The sequence below is a fragment of the Chenopodium quinoa genome, unplaced genomic scaffold, assembly GCF_001683475.1.
Source record: "Chenopodium quinoa cultivar QQ74 unplaced genomic scaffold, ASM168347v1, whole genome shotgun sequence".
NCBI lineage: Eukaryota > Viridiplantae > Streptophyta > Magnoliopsida > Caryophyllales > Amaranthaceae > Chenopodium > Chenopodium quinoa.
Window position 1 is genome coordinate 499785 of NW_018744603.1, and position 18792 is coordinate 518576.

At 33.9% G+C, this 18792-nt stretch overlaps 2 protein-coding genes across 2 annotated transcripts; one reads left to right on the plus strand and one right to left on the minus strand.

Annotated features, from left to right (window-relative positions):
* Nucleotides 1–906: 906 nt before the first annotated feature.
* LOC110699920 (phytanoyl-CoA dioxygenase-like) lies at nucleotides 907–7864 on the plus strand. Its single transcript, XM_021877417.1, has 9 exons — nucleotides 907–1085; nucleotides 1176–1297; nucleotides 1405–1465; nucleotides 2887–2955; nucleotides 3138–3256; nucleotides 4590–4737; nucleotides 4818–4962; nucleotides 5044–5130; nucleotides 7579–7864. Exons 1-9 carry the CDS (start codon nucleotides 1031–1033, stop codon nucleotides 7619–7621), a joined length of 849 nt encoding a protein of 282 aa, XP_021733109.1. The 5' UTR covers nucleotides 907–1030; the 3' UTR covers nucleotides 7622–7864.
* A 369-nt stretch (nucleotides 7865–8233) lies between these two features.
* LOC110699921 lies at nucleotides 8234–14044 on the minus strand. The gene is made up of 7 exons (XM_021877418.1): nucleotides 13340–14044; nucleotides 12035–12324; nucleotides 11794–11849; nucleotides 11613–11691; nucleotides 11390–11528; nucleotides 9334–9447; nucleotides 8234–8825 (listed from the first exon to the last, which is right to left on the minus strand). The coding sequence occupies exons 2-7, from the start codon at nucleotides 12205–12207 to the stop codon at nucleotides 8634–8636; spliced, it is 753 nt and encodes a 250-aa protein (XP_021733110.1). The 5' UTR covers nucleotides 12208–12324; nucleotides 13340–14044; the 3' UTR covers nucleotides 8234–8633.
* Between the last annotated feature and the right edge of the window lie 4748 nt (nucleotides 14045–18792).

The window sequence follows — 18792 nt, forward strand, 5'->3', positions numbered from 1 at the left end:
GTTAAAATCAAGTGTATACGATGAATTTGAAAATTGTTATGGATATATGGTGAATAAAAAAATAACTTAGGGGCATTTGGTGAAATTTTTCGTTTTTTATTTTTATTTTTTTTATAATTTTTTTAGTCACGTAGTCAACTTATTTTTAAGATTAAAATTTTAATTTATTGATTCATGTTGCAGACTACTAACCTATCTTTGATAATTGATATTAATACAATATTTGTTTTTTTAAACATTTTATTATGTTTTGGAGGTGGTCGTGTTAGGCCCTGTTCTCTTCACCTTAAAAAAATAATATTAAGTAAAAATAATTTTAGTTCAGTAAAAATAAGTTCAGTTCAGTAAATTTAATTTCAGTTCAGTAAAAATAATTTTAGTTCAGTAAAAATAAGTTCAGTTCAGTAAAATTCAGTTTTCTTATTGAAAAATTATAATAGAAAATCAGTAAAAATAATTTAAGTTCAGTAAAAATAATTTCAGTTCAGTAAAATTAAGTCCAGTTCAGTAAAAATAAGTTCAGTTCAGTAAAAATAATTTCAGTTCAACAAAATTAAGGTGAATCAAACAGGGCCTTACTCATGTACTCGTGTTAAATTATTAAGTGTACGGTGATTACGAGTGTAGCGTCTAACTATTGGATTAAGTGATTAGAGCAACTCCAATGGTTGCTTTCAAGGACTAGCTTGCAATTTTAATAATTTTCAAGCTAATAGCCCAACCATTGGAGTATATTTAATAATTAGCTTAGTCAAGCTAATGCCAAGCAAATTAGCTTAACTAAGCTAATTAACTTAGAAATTAATTGTCTCTAATAAAATATTAATTATTTAAAAAATAAAGCTGAAAAATTTAAATATTAATTAGCCTAAATATTGTGATATGAATTAGCTAGAAGGAATAATAGCTTTGCAATCTTAGGTGGCATGGCAAGCTAATTTGAAAGAAATAGGAATTTCTCTTTCTCCAATCTCCCGTACGTAACTTTGCTAGAATTCAGATTTCAAACCCAAAGTTGCCGAATTGAAAGATGGCAATTCCCGGTAGTTTAAACCCTATTCAGCTTGATTTTTTCAATTCTCAAGGTCACCCAATTCACCACTTCTTCATCTCTTCATCTCTCTTCTCACCTTCTTCTTTAATTCAATTTCAATTTCAATTTCAATTTTTTGCAGGATATTTGGTATTGGATTCATTTGCAAACCCAGATGAAATTAAGTCAATGAGGATCAGAATGGAACAATTACTTCATGATTTTGATTCCTCTTCTTCTGTTATCTTCTCTACTAAAGATCATGTTTGTTCTACTCAACCCATTTTTTAGTTTGACTTATTTAATCAAATTCACTCTTTTTCGTTTGAATATATTAATTTCATTATTGTTATTGTATGTTTGGTGATCAGAGTCATGCCAAAGATAATTACTTTTTTGATAGCGCTGAGAAGATTTCGTTTTTCTTTGAAGGTATTGAGTTTACTTGCATTGATTATATATTCTATGAGATTATTTGTTTATTCAAAACTTACTTGAATTTCGTATATATTTTGTTGAAAGTGTATGTATTCATTAATAGAGCAATATGATACCTTAAAGATGTTAATTGATTAAAGTTTGATGTTTTGTGGCTTAGTTAATTGATCGAAGTTGGATGTTTTCTATAACGCTAAAGACTTATAGAAAAGATGCTTTGTGGCTTAGTTAATTGATCAAAGTTTGATGTTTTGTGGCGTAGTTAATTGATCAAAGTTGGATGTTTTCTATAACGCTAAAGACTCATAGAAAAGATGCTTTGTGGCTTAGTTAATTGATCAAAGTTTGATGTTAAAGAAGCTTGAATTATAACTCAAGATAGTAATCCGAGAAGCAAAGGGTAGAATAGTAGTAATTATTGTGCATGATACCCCTTTAATTGATTCTTTTCATTCCATGATACCCCTTTAATTATGTAGTAAATTGCTGGTGTTGGCTTTCTGATTTATCTCTAAAGTTTCTGTGCTTTGTTTAAAACTTTGTTTATACAGTAAATAAACAAGCAAGACAGTTAGACAGTATAGGATCATGGGTGTTAAACTCATTTGGTGGCATTAGCAAGGAGTATCCTAGTATTTTGAAACGTATTTTCGTTATTGTTTGTATGAATTGTAATTTCTATGAGGTCTGAAATATTGTCATGCAGTCCCTTGATTATTTTAGATGGATATTTGATCATAGTTGATTGAATTTGTTGGATCAAAGTTTGCTTGAGTGGACAGTTGCTGAATGCAGATTTTACTATCTGCATTTTTCTATTTGATAGGAAGTTTGATTGCTTGAATGTGGTTGCATCATGGTTCAAAAAGGCTTGCTGTTTCAGTTCTTGGTTCGGATTATTGATCATGCTCAGAATATTTGCATGAGATTATAAATATCATGTCCACGTTGCTAATATTTAAAAGGTGCGAAAATTGTTTGTTTCTACCAGTGTCACATTGGTTGTCATATCAGCATTATTGCCATAACAAATTTAACCCCCCCCCCCCCCGCCGCAAATGAAAGGGAGTTTTGGGGAAGAGGGGGGGGTGGGGTGAAGGGGTAAAAGAAAATAGAAAAGAAGGGGAAATAAATTAAATAAATAAATAAATTTAAGGTTCCTGATATTTTTGGTGAAAGAAGGGTAAATGAAACTACCTGATATTTATAACAGAGATGAATATCTTAGAATTCTGTTATTGTAGAAGATTCTATCTAGGTGAGATAGGTGTGTTTTCACTTTTCACGAATAAGAGGTTTTTGTCTTGTATTGTTTTCCTCAAGAGGTCAATTTTTATTGATATACATGTTCCATATTGCTTTCAAAAACATTATTGACTTCTATGTCCTGATTTTGATGCTCTGGTTTTATTTAGAGAAAGCATTTGACGAGGACGGCAAACTAAAGCAGCCTAAAGAGCTTTCTATCAATAAAGTTGGCCATGGTATGTTATTGTATGGGTAACATTATTGGTAATCTTTTTCTTGTTTCTTTTTGGTCTATGTAGCTGCCTCTCACCTCTTTCAAAAGGATGGTTGTAAAGGTTCCAGTTTATTTTCCTTGTATAAAGATTTTGTATTAATACATTTTGACATTTGAATAAGTCTTTTTAAATTGCCACTGCAGCTCTACATGAACTGGATCCAGTTTTCAAAGAGTTTTCCTCCTCAAAGAGTTTCTCAAGCTTGCTCTCAAGTTTAGGTTACAAAAGGCCAGCAGTTGTTCAGTCTATGTACATCTTCAAGGTATAGCTGCATTTATCCCATGTTGTTGTTCTCACTTTCTGGTCTTTCCATTCAAAAACTGTGAAAGAATTTCAACTCATAAAGTCAATAGTGGAAAGAATTGCAATTAGAAACCGACTCAGTCCTAAGGGTGGATGCTTTATTTAAAAGTTAAGCATATGTTGCACCGTTGACATCTGTTATACCAATATAGCCAGGGAATGTTTTTTTTTTTTTTTTTTTTTTTTTTTTTTTTTTTTTTTTTTTTTATGATAATCTTGCTAGTAGGGATACTAGCATCCCTGGGAATCAGGATCACTCCCTGGCTCAATGAAGCAAAGACGTGACATAGAAAAGGCAGAACAGAGTCAGTTGCTTGGAAATTATTGCTGCAAGTTGATACTAAGACCTGTATTGATGATTTAGATTAGTAGTTTTTTGTTATAGCAGATTCTTCATAGATGCATGTATTTTTTAATAGAGAGGTTGCCTCTTACTTCCTAAAAATTTGAGCCTTCTAGTGATCCATGGTAAACTCTCTCCTTCTCCCCAGAAAGGACAACTGACCTGAAAAGTCGTCAAAGCAAATTGTGAGTTTAAAAGAACCTACACATGATCTTATGTTCCATTAAGAAAGTTTTAAAGTTAAATTTCACTTAAAGATGAAATTCTCTGTGATCTACGGACATTCCTTTATCTAATGCATATCATTTTCTTTGGAAAATACTATTTATGAAGTTACCATTTCATACCTAAGGCTTTTTTTAAGATGCTATTAGTAGGCATAATAATTAATACTCCCTGCATATTTTGATAAGAGGTGAGTGGGGTAGTTGGAGTATTAAAAAATTATAAAAGAAAGATAGTGAAGTTAATACTTTATTGAAAAGTAATGAATGTGAGAAGAAAGAAATAATAATAATAATAATAATAATAATAATAATAATAATAATAATAATAATAAAAAGTAGTAGTGAGTTTGGGTGGGGACCATGAAAGAGAAAGATATAATTTTAAAATGTAGTTTTTTGCCATAAAAAGGAAGTGTAACACTTATTATAACACGGAGGGAGTAACAACAAAATCAATCATGTAATTGGATATTGTATAGCCTTGGTTAGCTGAGTCGGATAAATGTCCTTGTAAAATTGTAAGCTAAAAGATGCTCTTTATGTGCAAACTACGAAGTATATGCCTGTCAGAAGAGGGGTTAAATGAAATTTAAATTTGGTTAAGGGCACCAAATGTCTGCTTCTCTTGTTTATTATAGGGTATACTGATGCAAGAAAGGATAAAACTAGAATTAGGTATCTAATAGTGAAGTATTAGCTGATTGTAAGATTTCCATTTTCAGCAACCAGGTATTGGTGGAGAAGTGGTGCCACACCAAGATAATTCATTTCTTTATACAGAACCACCAACATGTACTGGATTGTGGCTTGCACTAGAAGATGCCACAGTGATCAATGGCTGCCTTTGGGCAATCCCTGGTTCTCAAAAAAGTACATGACCTTCTGATATAATCTGTGGTCTAAATAATCCATGCATATTATAATTTTAATTTCTTAAACTAAATTTTCAGAGGGCCTTGTGAGAAGATTCATTAGAGATGACGAAGGGGTACATTTTGACCGCCCATCTCCATCATACGACCAGAATGATTTTGTTCCAATTGAAGTTAAAGCTGGTTCCTTGGTAGTCATCCATGGTGATCTTATTCATCAGAGGTTAGTCAACTCTCATGACTTCTTTTTAAACACTCAGTGTACAATGTGTTTTTTCTTATCTTTGGATATGCTCCACTGTAGTTTTGAGAACCAGTCACCGAGTTCAAGGCATGCTTATAGTTTGCATGTTGTGGACACTGATGGTTGCAAGTGGGCTGGAGATAATTGGTGAGTTGTCTGGATAATTTCTGCATTCTAGAATCTTATTATTTTATTAATATGTATTGAAATGTTTGCTCACTTTTTCCACTGTATGATCAGTGATGCCTAATGTGTTTGATGAGGTTCTAATTTACCCTTGGAGAATATAACAGGAAATATTGTTAGATGCTTCCTCCATTTCTATATTTACTTACAAAGTTACAACACACCACTTTGACACGCACTTCAAAGATATTAGACTAGGTAAACAAATAAATTATTTGAAACAATCTTAGCACCAATAAAAACACAGTGTTAAGTTGCTTCAGTTTAAATTTTATAGCCTAATCCATCACTTTCTCACACAGCGTGCCAAAAAAGGTGTGTTGCAACTATGAAAAACAGAGGAAGTAATACCTACTATACACCCTTTTATGTAGTACTCCCTTTGTATTTTATTACTTGTTCCACTTTCTTTTTGCGGCCGTATTTTATTACTTGCACCATTTCCTTTTTTGGGAACCTTTTACATTATTTTATTAACTTTTTCTCTCCTAGTGGGCCCCCAACTATCATACTTTAATATTTTGGAAAAATTGATAGAAATAATCCCAACTTTTGCCGGTTTGCTCAAAATAATCCCGATTCACTCAAAATGGTCCCAAGTGACCGGTAACCTGTAGAAGAGGTAATTTTTTTGTTGTTTAAGTGACACGTGTCACCACGTAAATGGTTGAAAATAAATTAAGAAAAAAGGCAACCTCACTACCACCCATGACAACCCCACCACCACCCACGTCTGGCGTGGCGGCGTCTCTCCTCCCACCGGCCGCCTAGATCCCCTCCCCCACTGGCTAGAACAGTCCCCCTCCCCTACTGCTGGCACCACCCTTTCCCGGCTCCCTTTCCCCCAAAACCCCACCATGAAACCTCCCAAGTCTAAAACTGAAATCCTAAAAAAAAACCAGCCCACTGCGCAAACCACCTAAATCGAAGTTCCCCCACCTTCAAAACCCTAGCGCTAGGGTTCCAAGGGTGGGGCCAATTTGGGTGGTTTGTGCGGTGGGATGAGTTTTTTTTTAAGGGTTTTCGTTTTTATTACGGTGGAGGTTAGGTGATTTAAGGGGAAGGAGGGAAATGCCGGCGTGAGGGAGGGATGGTTCGGGAGCCGGCACCGGCGTTAGGGAGGTTCGATGGCGGTGGTTAGGGGTTCGACAGCAACTTATGGGTGGTGGTAGGGAGGTTGTCGTGGTGGGCTGTTTTATTTTTTTAATTTAAAATTTTCAACCAATCTTGTGGTGCCACGTGTCCCATGACCCAATATAGTAGATTAGGTGACTGGTTAGGACTGTTTAAAGCGAATAGCCCCCAAAGTTTGGATTATTTAAAAATAGTTCAAAGTTGGGATTATTTTGAGCGAACCAACGACAATTGAGATTATTTTTATCAATTTTTCATAATATAATTAGATTCTCTCTCCTACCAACTATCATACTTTATTTTTCTACCAACTCCATTTCTTCATATTTTATTACTTTCTACTATTTTTCAACTCTGTGTATGAAGAAATGGAGCAAGTAATAAAATACGGAGAGAGTACCTTTTATTTTCTTTCGTATATGATATATTATAAAACATTTTCTTTTAAATACACCTTGTTTCATTTTCCAGCCATAAAGTCAAATTCATTATAGCTTGACTTTTATTCCTATCCAAATACAGTTAATACACCATTAATGCTTGAATTGCTTAGGTATTGCAACATTTCGCAGACACTGTGTTTTGATAGCTTTTTTGGAAGGAAATGGAGGGGAGGGGAGGAGAGAGAAGGGAAGGAGAGAAAAAAGAAAGGGAGGTCAGGAGAGGAAAGAAGTGAGCTTGCCGTTTCTTTCCAAATCTTTCCTACACTGAAAAGGCCTTAGTTTATCAAACAGGGAGGTTAAATAAATCCTCCAATTCTCTTTTTTTCCCTATCCAAGTCATCGAAACAAGGGAAAGATGTATCCCTCACTTTCTCTTTCTCCTTCTCCATTTCTGTACGAATCCAAAATTCCAAACACAACGTTAATATAGAGAATGCTTGCAGGATTTTCTACAGTAGCTATTTAAAACAGTCTGAATTTGTGTCTTCTTTCCCTGGTGCTGCAATTTCCACTTTCCACCCCCCCTCTCTTAGGCGCTAGTTTGGGAAAGACAGAATGCTTTCCATTTTAGGTGGGTGAGGGGACGATGATTATTATAATTTTTTGTTTATCTGACAATTAGAAACCAATGGCTGATATTGCCTTGTTAAGAAGCATGTTTAAAATTTTATGTTCCTGATAGTTGCAGTATGTGAATGATCTGTAGTGTTATTATTTTGTATAACTATGCTGTTGGCGATGGCCATCTGACAGGTTGTTCAGAAACAAAGTCCAATGGTTTGAGTTTCCATATATTGACTCTAATTGTATTCCATCTTTCCCGTGCTTGCAGGATCAGAAGAAAGCAGGAGCCAGAGCCCATATATGTTTCTTGATCCAACACATCCACTGGCCTGTTCTATCGACTGTTTGGCGCATTTGCAAGTTTTACTTCATAGTTAGAGTTGCACCATTTTGATTATAAAAAAACTGTTTTTTAAAAGAATATGTATGTTAGAATATGTACTACGACGTTTAAATGGCAATTTATTGACTGTCTTGCTGTATCCATTTCTATTTCTCATTGTTTTAAAGTCGTCGTTCAAACAGCTTATAAATGGTATAAAATCAATATCTAAGTGTTGGATATAGGAGAAATTAACAATGTGCCTTACAAGTTTGACAAGAAGATTTACTTCAAATCCAGCAAAACTCTCAGTTTGTAGCTCGACGTAGGATTTTTCTTCTACTGTTAATGTCCGGAGTATTATTCACTTTAGTCCACAACTGCCAAATAGTCTTTTGGAGGAAAAGGCAAATATACTGAAAAGAGGTACATAACTGTCATTAGTCCATAACTTCCGTGCTTATGCAATGCAGAATGGTGGATGATTGCAGTCATGACAAATTTTAGTGCTTATATCAATTCAGCCGAGTCACAGAGACGCTTGCTCAGACAAAATCCATCTAATGTCCACTGTATCAATTTCATAATGGAATATATTCAATGAGAAGTTCCAATCTTATGCTTTAAAAAATATTGATTGGTCTTGAGTACCATAACAAACATAACAGTTTAAAAGTTCCAAAGAATGCAAGACTGAGTTCCTAAGGCAACAATAGTTGCCGTTACTGCATTACATACTCATTTCACTTCTTTCTTTCCACCTTCATCAACCCCACATTCCACCCTCTCGCCTCTCGGTCCGAAAAAACTCCCCTTTCTGATAAATTACTAGTCTACATTCTTAAATATATACACATGTTCCCCCCTAATTCGCTGTGATACTTAACAGCCTTAATCACTTCAGATACTCCAATTGCTCAGGATAGTTCAATAATTTTATACAATAATCCTAGTTTTATCTTTACCCTCTATAATTACCAATAGATAAGCCAAAGCCCATGTTACTCAAGAAGCCTATTGCAGGTGCCAACTCCAACAGCTGCAGCAAGATGCCAAGCCGCATGAAGGTACGGAGTTTCTGGGAAAACATCATCAGCAACAAATAACACACCACCCAACAATGAACATGCCTTGTGGACATTGTGTGCCATTTTTAATTCTGGATCTTTGATTGCCCTTTGGGCAAATGCTACCTAGAAACAGAGAAACTCAACTTCAGTACAACAGCAAAAAAGGAAAAAAAAAATAAAAAAATAAAAAAATTTAATTTTTTTTAAAAAATCTATTAAAAATAACAATTTAGAAATTAAAAAGGCAGCTACCCTTAATACAACACAAATTTTTGCATGAAGTCAAGAAATAAAATAGTAGGAAAGTCAAGATTGTTTTCTACCTTGCTCTTGCTAATAACTTTTCAAAAAATAGAGGTTACCTATTGATCCAGTCATTCCATAATATAAAGAATCCATGTGCATATTTTGATTACTGATTTCTCGAACACATTGATAATTAAGCAAATTATGTCATATGAGAATAATTCATGGTCAAAAGTCTAACTTGAAAATACGAGTCCCTTATATTATGAAACAACTAATTTTTTCTTCTTCATAATTAGCCTAATATGATGTTATAAGACACTAAAGCACAGGAATCCAAATTCATCCAAACAAATTTAGCAGAGATATCAAAGTGGGAAACTACCTCCATCAAACCAGTATGAACAAGTGAAACCATAAGTGGTTGGAATGGTAGACACACAGCAGAAGCAGCCATCAGAAGTTTAGGATGTTCACTCCTAAGTGCTCTCGAAAGACACTGCAAGAATACTCCAACCATTAGGAATATGGATTGTGGACAACAAGAATACTACAACAATCACACTGTTGCACAACTAGAAATCATATTTATAGCAGATGATTGTCAACATGTTTGTCAAATGGTGGGTAATAATTCTTCTTGGCTGTTATAAGGAAATCTAGCTTGACAAGAGTCATAACCCTTTGGCCTCTGGCCACTAGCAGTAGTAAAATAGTTTCATATGTATTAAGAGCATCAAAATGCATCACAATTGATAGCTTAACCTGCTTCATAGCAGAGATATTCTTTCACAATTTGAGTGTGTCAGGTTATAATGAACATACATACAGAAGCAAACAGTCTGATAGCAACTGAGAAAGCTAGTAATTACAGTGTTATATTTAACTTGCATAAAAAAATGCACTCATCACAGCTTCCTTTTTTTTCTTCCTCTTTTGCATTTGTGATAGTTTTGTGAAAGCTCTGACTTTGTTCAAACATCCACCACTGCCTAGTACCTGCCTAAGATGATTTAAAGATCCTGGCCTAGCAAATCATCCCAAGAAAATTCATAGACTGGACATTTTTAACCCAAACAAGAAGCTACTAACTTAGCATGAACAATACAAGTTAAACTGTTAACTGCAAACTCTTCCGCTCTCTAGGTTTATATGTGTTATAAATTATGTATAGAGAAGGGTTACATTAGAAAATGATGTAGTTATTCTGTTATTGGGTTAGCTTGAGATAGAAATAAAAAGAATCAACTAGAAGGGGGGGGGGGGGGGGAAGGGAATCAGTGGGTCTATATATATAGAGGAGATTAGATAGCGAGAGAAGAAAAAATATTTTGAGTTTCTTATTTGCTTTAGAGTGTAGACGTGTGATAATAAAATCCCTCAAAAACTATCCTTTAACATTATGTAATTTCCAGGTTTTATTGCAAATGTTCATTTAATTTTATGCTTAGTTTCTGTTACAAATATCCAGTTCATTACAATATGTTACTCAATGATCAAGCTTCATCGTGCCAGACATTGATTTAGCCACAAGCTAATTTTTGGAATGTTTATACTCTTCAAATTTCCACTAACGAGGAATTGAAACAATTGCAAAACTTTGTAAGTACTTGTTTTTATCATATTACTTCCTCTGTTTCATTATAGTTAACCCATTACCTTTAGGCACCTTTTCCAACGCATACTTTAAAGGTAAATACTTTCAATTACGTATACAATAAATTATAAAAATTTGATACAGATCTTACAAGAACCTATATGACTATGTTTTTTCTATAACATTAAATCACAAAAAGAAGTCAAATTAACGTAGTTGTATATGAATAGTACCAAAAGTTAAAACATGTCAACTGAAAAGAAATTAAGGAAGTACATGGTAAATAATATAACTCTCATGAATCATGATTGCTTACTTCGGCCAAATGATATGTGGATGATGTTTCAACTTAAATTTTTTTACCCCAACCTCCTTAACAGTAAATTAACATGCATTATCTGAATTTAAATTTTCTATATTTTAAGCACGACGAAACATAGAGAAGTACTTGGGAAGTGAAACTCAAATACCCCATTTGAACAAGGTTCTGGTTATCATAGGAAACAGAGGTAGATTGGAAGTTCAATTTCTACCAGACAAAATTGCTTTATGTAGACATCAGAATTCTGCTTGCTGATGCTTAGTCCAGTACTTCTGATGCTCACAATCCATTTGATGATATCAACAACCAGTACTCCCCCAATCCCAAAATAATGGCAACATAGAATCAAATACAATGTATTTTCCTTTCAGTGTAATTATTTTACGTAAAAGAGCATTTTCATCTACCCGCCTATCTCATTCTAAGACCATCTTATGTTCACACTGATAGTATCTGGCCTCTTAGTAAAGTAAAGGCAAGTGCAGATAATTGAAATCAGCAGGTAATTCACATCAATCTTACCACAGTTGTAGTTGCTATCATGGTATAATCAACCCATCTCAAGAATTTCCTAATCCTGCCCCTGGAACAATGATACATGCTAGAGGCAACTCCAACTCCAATCAGAGAATTAGCATAGAGCTTGGAATTGAAACTTTTCCTGCACCACAATATACAAAAAGGATAAGGCACAGCCACAAGGTTTCAGACAAAAGATACCGTGGAAAGAAGAGAAAGGAATTACCTAGGTGCATTGGCTCCAAGAGCAATAAATGGAAGGGATGTTACAACATTAGCAACTGTTTCAGCAATATTTTGATCACCTACAGGTAAATAGGATAGCCATGAATATCCCCAGTGGCCTTCAACAATATACATTGCAATCTAATCTAGCAAATAAATGCAATAATCAGAATCCAAAATACCGGTATGGCAGCAATGGACAGGTCTTAAACGGATTGCTATTTGCTCCTGCACGCGTCTGACGATGTCCAAACAAGCAATTAGGTTATTAACATTGGTTCAAGTTGTTGGAAAATTTATGACCAACTGGTCAAGCTTCCCAAGATGCTATCATTCAGATGAAATCAATAGGCGAAGCAAATATGATAATTTATTGAAAATATAACAAAGGAAAAAGAGTGTTTTTTTTTTTCTTTCACCTACTGCATCAATACATGTCGACTAATTCTTGTATTGGAATCTTTACAAGTTGGCCTTTGGTCCCCGAGTTGAGTGACCTCTTCAACAACAAATGGAGCATGTGGCACCACCTGCACTCCATGCACACCCTCTAATGCTCTACTTGAATTCAATGCACTCTGGGGAACCATCTCCATTTAATTATAAAAATATGAACTGCCTACCCACAATAACTTGCAGGTAGCAGTCAAAAGAATTGTTGCTGCAGGAAACTTACTTTGTCAGCCGCGAGGCAGAGCTTCAAACTGGATTTTCTGTTGATAACACATTGAGGAAACATCAGTTCATCATTTAAAATAAGTTAACATGCAAGAAGAATATAAAGTATATGACAAGTGTTTGATCATGATGGAATTGCAAGACATGTTTTTTCCACAACAATTCACTTTCAAAAATAGCTGAAACATATGCCTTCGACGACCATAAGAGTCAAAGAGATACCAATAACTATTATATTTTTTAGCGTGCAACTTTCATTTTAGAGGGTGATAAATTTATAAACTATAATGTTGTTAACATAAAACGTGCTTTATATAGAGATTTAATTTGTCTCCTAGTTGTCAATGTTATATTCGAATTTTACACTTCACAAAATACTATTGAAAATACTTTATCAACAATTATTTCAGGCCGCATTCGAATCATATTCCTACTTAGTCTAATCAATGGGGAGAGGGTGAAAATTTAATTGCTAAAGAAATATACCAGATTTTAGTATTCCAGGGTAAATCAGACAAGTCAAAATTAACTTAATTACAGATTAGAAACCAATCTCAAACCTTTAAACAGTAATATTGACAATCATATCCCATTTTAAACTACCTTAATTAAAAAATTCAAGCTAACAGTCTATCTTTTTCAGATTAAATAACTTTCGAATACCTAAGACACCTTTAAATAACAATACTTTCCATCTACATAAGATACATACATTCATTCATTTGCTTTCTCATTTTGGAGCCAAACTTAAATAATTGTCATCAAAGCAGTGATTAATCAAAGGCAACTGTAATCACAAACTAAATTACTACTCCGTAATTCACTACTACTACATCATCTAAAAATACCCTTTTGTTATAATCCATCAATCATAAGAAAAATTCACATAATTAATATGTAATCATAAAAATGAAGAACCACAATAATTTCAAGCACCCATAACAAATTAGAGGTTAGTAAGAAGAAAATAAGATCAACCCAGTTCAAAAGTAATTGTACTCTAAAATGCAATGCTAATCAATCAAACTATATCAAGAAGAGAAATAATACCTGAGTAAAGAAGGGTAAATCCAGAGACCCAGAAACTTGGGAAGAAGCTAGAATGAAGAAGTAAAGTTGATTAAATTAAAATTAAAGTTATGATGATTAAAATAAAAAAAAAATGGAATAAATGGTGGTTAAATTGTAGAGTAGATGCGGATCACAGGAGAGGAGATGCGCGTGGGAGTGAGAATCTTCGGAAGAGGAGTCTCCAGCATATTCCTCTTCGTTGTCTAAAACAACATTATTACTCTTTCCTCTCTCCTATCGTTGTGCTTGTGCGAGTAATTCCACCAATGCCGTGCCGTATATTGATGCTACTTGTTGGCTAACGTTTTCTATCCTTCGGTCGGGTTTGGATTTGGGTTCAAACTCGGGTTTGGATTACGGAGTAGCCCTACGTGTACTATTTCCAAAAAAAAAAAAAAAAAAAAAAAAAAAACCTACTCTTACGTGATGCATGTGTGATTGTCTGATTGATGTGTGAAAGTTGAAAAATCTAACAAACTAACACAAACTATTGGGTGTGGCAAGTCGCATCCAGTTGTTTGTGCGGCAGTCCTCCTCTTCCCTTCTCTTTCTCTCTCCTTCTTCTCTTTCCTTTTCTTTATCTCTCCTCTACTCCTCCTTTTTACCATATCAAAATAAATCAAAATCAGTATTTCACATCAATTGCATAAAACAATCATAATTAATCCAAAGGGTGTATTATTCTCTTCCCTTCTCTTTCTCTCTCCTCTGTTGTTGTTGGTTGCAATTGTTTGCAAATTGTAGGAGATAGGGAGCTTGTGGTAGATTGAGCTAGGGTTGTAAGTAGGGCTACAGTGAAGGAGGTAGGGAGCTGGTGGCAAATTAAGCTGGGGCTGCAAGTGGCTGGTGGAGTGTTTGCTGTTGCGACGGTGGTCATGATGGTGGCATGAAGATTTTATTTGTTTGTTGTTAATGAGAAGCCCTATTCTCATTTGAAACAAAGAGAAAGAAAGAGAGGAAGAGGAGAAAAGAGGAGAGAGATGGAAATAAAAATGTATTGTATATTCTTAATCATATTAGCCAACAAATGACGCATATCAGCTATTAAAATGAACATATCAGCCAATTGATGTCTGATTTCAGTCAAGAACACTAGGGACAAATTAGACATTACTAAAAACATATCAGCCAAACAAGGAAGCCAACAAATGAAACATATTAACCAACAAATGAAACATATCGCTTCATCAAAATTATGTGAGTGCTAGAAACATAGATCCTCCAAAATATTGTTAAGTAAAATATAACAAAAGAAAGTACAAATAGTTTAAAATGTCAATTGTCCAAAAAATAGTCATTGTATACAAATTATATTACTCCGTAAGATACAAGAATTTGTTTTTTTTTTTTTTTTTTTTTTTTTTTTTTGGGTGGTGTATTTATCATGAGACAAACAATAAGATGATATTTGATCCACCACTCTATAAATGTTTTCAAAGACAATTTCCAATTAGTACACAATTTTCCTTAAGCACCTGTGTAGTATATAAAAAATAAGTAGTGTAATAACTAATAAGTCAAGTCTCGTGATTAACCTACTGAAAAAAGTATAAAGAAGTTTAAAATTAGAGTATTGTAAAGGAAATTATTTTAAAAATAATCCCAACTTTCACGTATTCGCTTTAAATAATCCCAACTTTGGATTATTATTAAATAATCCCAATTTTGGGGTATTTTTGCTCAAAAAAGGCCCTAACCGGTTACTAAGTTGTTATAATAGGTTAAGGTGACACGTGTCACCATGTGATTGGTTGAAAAATTTTAAAAATTAATTTTAAAAAAAAATTCCCAGCCTCCACCTACGAACAACCACCTTCCCTAGGCCACCACCCTACAAACCACCTTCCCCACTACCAGCTCAATGGCCAAAACCCTCTTCCACACTCATGCGCCGGCTATAGCTCCCTCCACCGTCAGATCTCCTGTGCTGCCTTTTTCGACGCCGCTTCCCCCAAAACTGCCAATCTCGAAGCCTAAGACCCCCTCAAAATCTCTAAACGACCTCCCCACCACACATAAACCCCAAACGACCTTTGCCCCCACCATCAGAACCCTAGCGCTAGGGTTCCGATGGTGGGGGGAAGGCTGTTTGGGGGGTTTTTTTGCGGCGAGGAGGCGTTTCAGGGGTTACTAGGGTTTAAGGATATGTGGGTTTGGTGGTTATTAGGGAGGTGGTGCCGAGAAGGCGGTGTCGACGCGGAAGAGCTGATCTGTGGTGGCCGGCGACCTGGATTGAATTTTTTTAAAATTTATTTTCAACCATTAACTCGATGACACGTGTCAATAATTTTTTTTTAAAAAAAAAAGTTTAACAAGTTACCGGTCACATGGGCCTATTTTGAGTGAATACACCCCAAAGTTGGGATTATTTAATAATAAGGAAAATTTGCCGAAAATAACAACACTTTTCACCGGTCTTCCATAAATGAAACCACCTTTAGATTATTCCAAAATAAAACATCCTTTGATACACATCTGCCAAAAATGAAACGTAAAACCTGTAACCTGTTTTATAGGTTACATTTGACATGTGTTACTTGGTGTTTGGTTAAAATATTTTTAATTTTTCTTTAATGATAATGATTTTAAAAAACAATACTTAAATTAAAATAACTTTAAAAAAATTTAAAACTAAAGAGAAAACTAAAAAGGAAAAATCCCTCCCCCTTACCGATAGCAACCCCACCAGCCCACCACCGCTCGACATCACCGCCAGCAGCCTAAGCCCTTTATTGGCACCGGTGATACCCTCTCTTGACCTAGTGCCAGACTATCCAACCCCTCCGTCCCCTTCCCCTGAACCACCTTCCGCTCACCCTGAATTCCCTCTCTTTCCCCTCGAAAACACTCCTCTCCTCACCGGAAAATGACCAAACTCACTTTTTATGCCGGCGAACTCGTTTATCCTCTCCACCGACCGTCTCTAACCACTTCCCCCTTGAACCACCACCTAAAAATCCTAAAACCCCAAAATCAAGTGGTGGTTTTTAGGGGTTTTTGACTTTTTGGTGGTGGTTCAAGGGGGAAGGGGTGGAGATTTGGGTGCACGCTGGTGGCTGGTGGTGGTGGGGATGCTGCCGGTTAAAGGGGTTTGCTCTTTTTTTTTGTTTTGTTTTGTTTTTAATTTTATTATTTTTTTAAAGTTTTTTTTTTAAAAAAAATTTGTTAAAAAAATTGACCAATGATATTGTGACATGTGTCACATATAACCTATTAAACATGTTACCAACCGGTCATGTTTCATTTTTGGCAGATGTGTATCAAAGGTCGTTTTATTTTGGAATAATCTAAAGGTCGTTTCATTTATGGAAGACCGGTGAAAGGTGGTGTTATTTTTGGCAAATTTTCCTAATAATAATCCAAAGTTGGGATTATTTAAAGCGAATTTGTGAAAGTTGGGATTATTTTTAACAAATTTTCCTACTGAAAAAGGTTGAATTAAATTATATGGGAGCTAAACTCCAATTCCTAATGTCAAGACATTTTAATATTTTCAAGCAAAATGTTTATTCAAATGATCACCCAATATAAAAAACTAATAAGAAAAATCTTTTATTGAGTTGAGTTTATTAACTCGAGTACTAGAATTTGTTATGAGTATGCATTTATGAAAGAATTAAATTAAAGTTAATGTATTATAAAACAAGATGTTCTAAATGAAGTTTGTGAATATTGTAAAAAATAAAAACATTGCGAGTAGATGTTAGTGTTCATGTTTAGTCTAAGGGCAGCCTTAAGGGTGAACAAAAAAATAGTTCACAATGAGTGAACAAGTGAATAGGTGGCTTAATGGTGATCTCTATAATTGTTCATAGTGAATGGTTGTGGGATCGATTGCTGCTGCAAGCATTTGCACGAATTTATGGATTGTGGGCCCCACCCATTTTTATTTTTTTTTCAGGAAAAAAATAGAAAGCAGCGGCTGGGAGCGCGCCACTTGGCCCAGCCGCTGCTTGACACGTGTCACTGTTTTAAATAAATCCGTTGTAATTTTGCAACGGATATATTTTACAAAACACAAATAAAAAAAAAAAAATTACCAACGGCTCTATTTTTTTCCCCTCTATAAATAGACACCCATATTGCTATACTTTCTTCAACTTTGAAAATCCATTTCTTTCTACTATATTTTTCTCTTCAAAAATCCCCTCTATAATTACCAATATTATTATTATTATTATTATTATTATTATTATTATTATTATTATTATTATTATTATTATTATTATTATTATTATTATTATTATTATTATTATTATTATTATTATTATTATTATTATTATTATTATTATTATTATTATTATTATTATTATTATTATTATCATCATCGTTATTATTATCATTTTTATTATTATTATTATTATCGTTATTATTATTATTTCCTTTATTATTATTATCGTTATTATTATTATCTTTATTATTATTGTCGTTATTATTATTGTTATTAAATTTTTATTTTTTCCAAATATAAATTATAATTATGGATGCTAATACCAACCCCAAAACAAATAGAAAGAAGAAAAAAAATTTGGGTCAAAATATGATCCTTCAAGCTCGTTTTGCCATTATTAAAAATCCGTCTTTGGCGTGGGATACCGACATACTCCACAATATCATGCTCGCCTGCATCATAATACATAATATGATCGTTGAAGATGAACGAGAGACGTATCAAAATAACGTTAATACCAATGAGTTTATGAATGCTGGAGGCAACGCTAATGAGGACACTACCGAGTACCGTACTGATCGTATTGTGGATATCGGCTTATACTTGTCTCGTAGAACAGAGATTGAGGATCAACAGACTCATTTGCAGCTAAAAAACGACTTGGTCGAACATATATGGAATAAATTTGGTAACAACGAAAACTTAGGCAACTAGGTTTACAACAAATGGTTATCCCTAAGGACATCTTACAAAACGATGTGTAGTTGTTTTTTTTTTTTAAATAAAATGTACTAGATTATAGTTGTAGAACTGTAATCACGATTTGTACCTCTTTTTTTTTTGTTAATTAAAATTAGCTGCGTTGTTGTTTAAAAAATATTAATCACAAGAATTAGTTTTTTAAAAAGCTGATAAAAAAATGCGATAATTTCTTAATTAGTAATCACGATTAAAATATTAAATACGTCAATTAATTACATTGACATCGGGTTAATAAATTATAATTATGAAACAAAAAAGATTATATTTACAAAAATAAAATAAGGTGGGGTAGGGAGTATTGATGATGAACCATTGTTTAGTGTTCATTGTTAAGAGTGAATATTGTAAATGGTTTGTTGGGTTGATGTGGATGAGAGAGAAATGGTGATAGTGACCCATGAACCATTTATTTGGGTTCACCAATAAAGATGCTCTAAAAATGTGCAAAGTATTATTCTACAGAATTAAGGATGTTTAAAGTAGATTGATGATTAAAAGT

Bases quoted from the DNA above. Each gene is read 5' to 3' on its own strand.
- LOC110699920 (XM_021877417.1), top strand. From the start codon at position 1,031: ATGGCAATTCCCGGTAGTTTAAACCCTATTCAGCTTGATTTTTTCAAT. The intron at 1,466-2,886 runs GTATTGAGTTTA...GGTTTTATTTAG, and splicing joins GATTTCGTTTTTCTTTGAAG to AGAAAGCATTTGACGAGGAC. The intron at 5,131-7,578 runs GTGAGTTGTCTG...CCGTGCTTGCAG, and splicing joins AAGTGGGCTGGAGATAATTG to GATCAGAAGAAAGCAGGAGC.
- LOC110699921 (XM_021877418.1), bottom strand. From the start codon at position 12,207: ATGGAGATGGTTCCCCAGAGTGCATTGAATTCAAGTAGAGCATTAGAG. The intron at 11,850-12,034 runs GTAGGTGAAAGA...GGACATCGTCAG, and splicing joins AGTCGACATGTATTGATGCA to ACGCGTGCAGGAGCAAATAG. The intron at 9,448-11,389 runs GTAAGATTGATG...GTATTCTTGCAG, and splicing joins TGATAGCAACTACAACTGTG to TGTCTTTCGAGAGCACTTAG.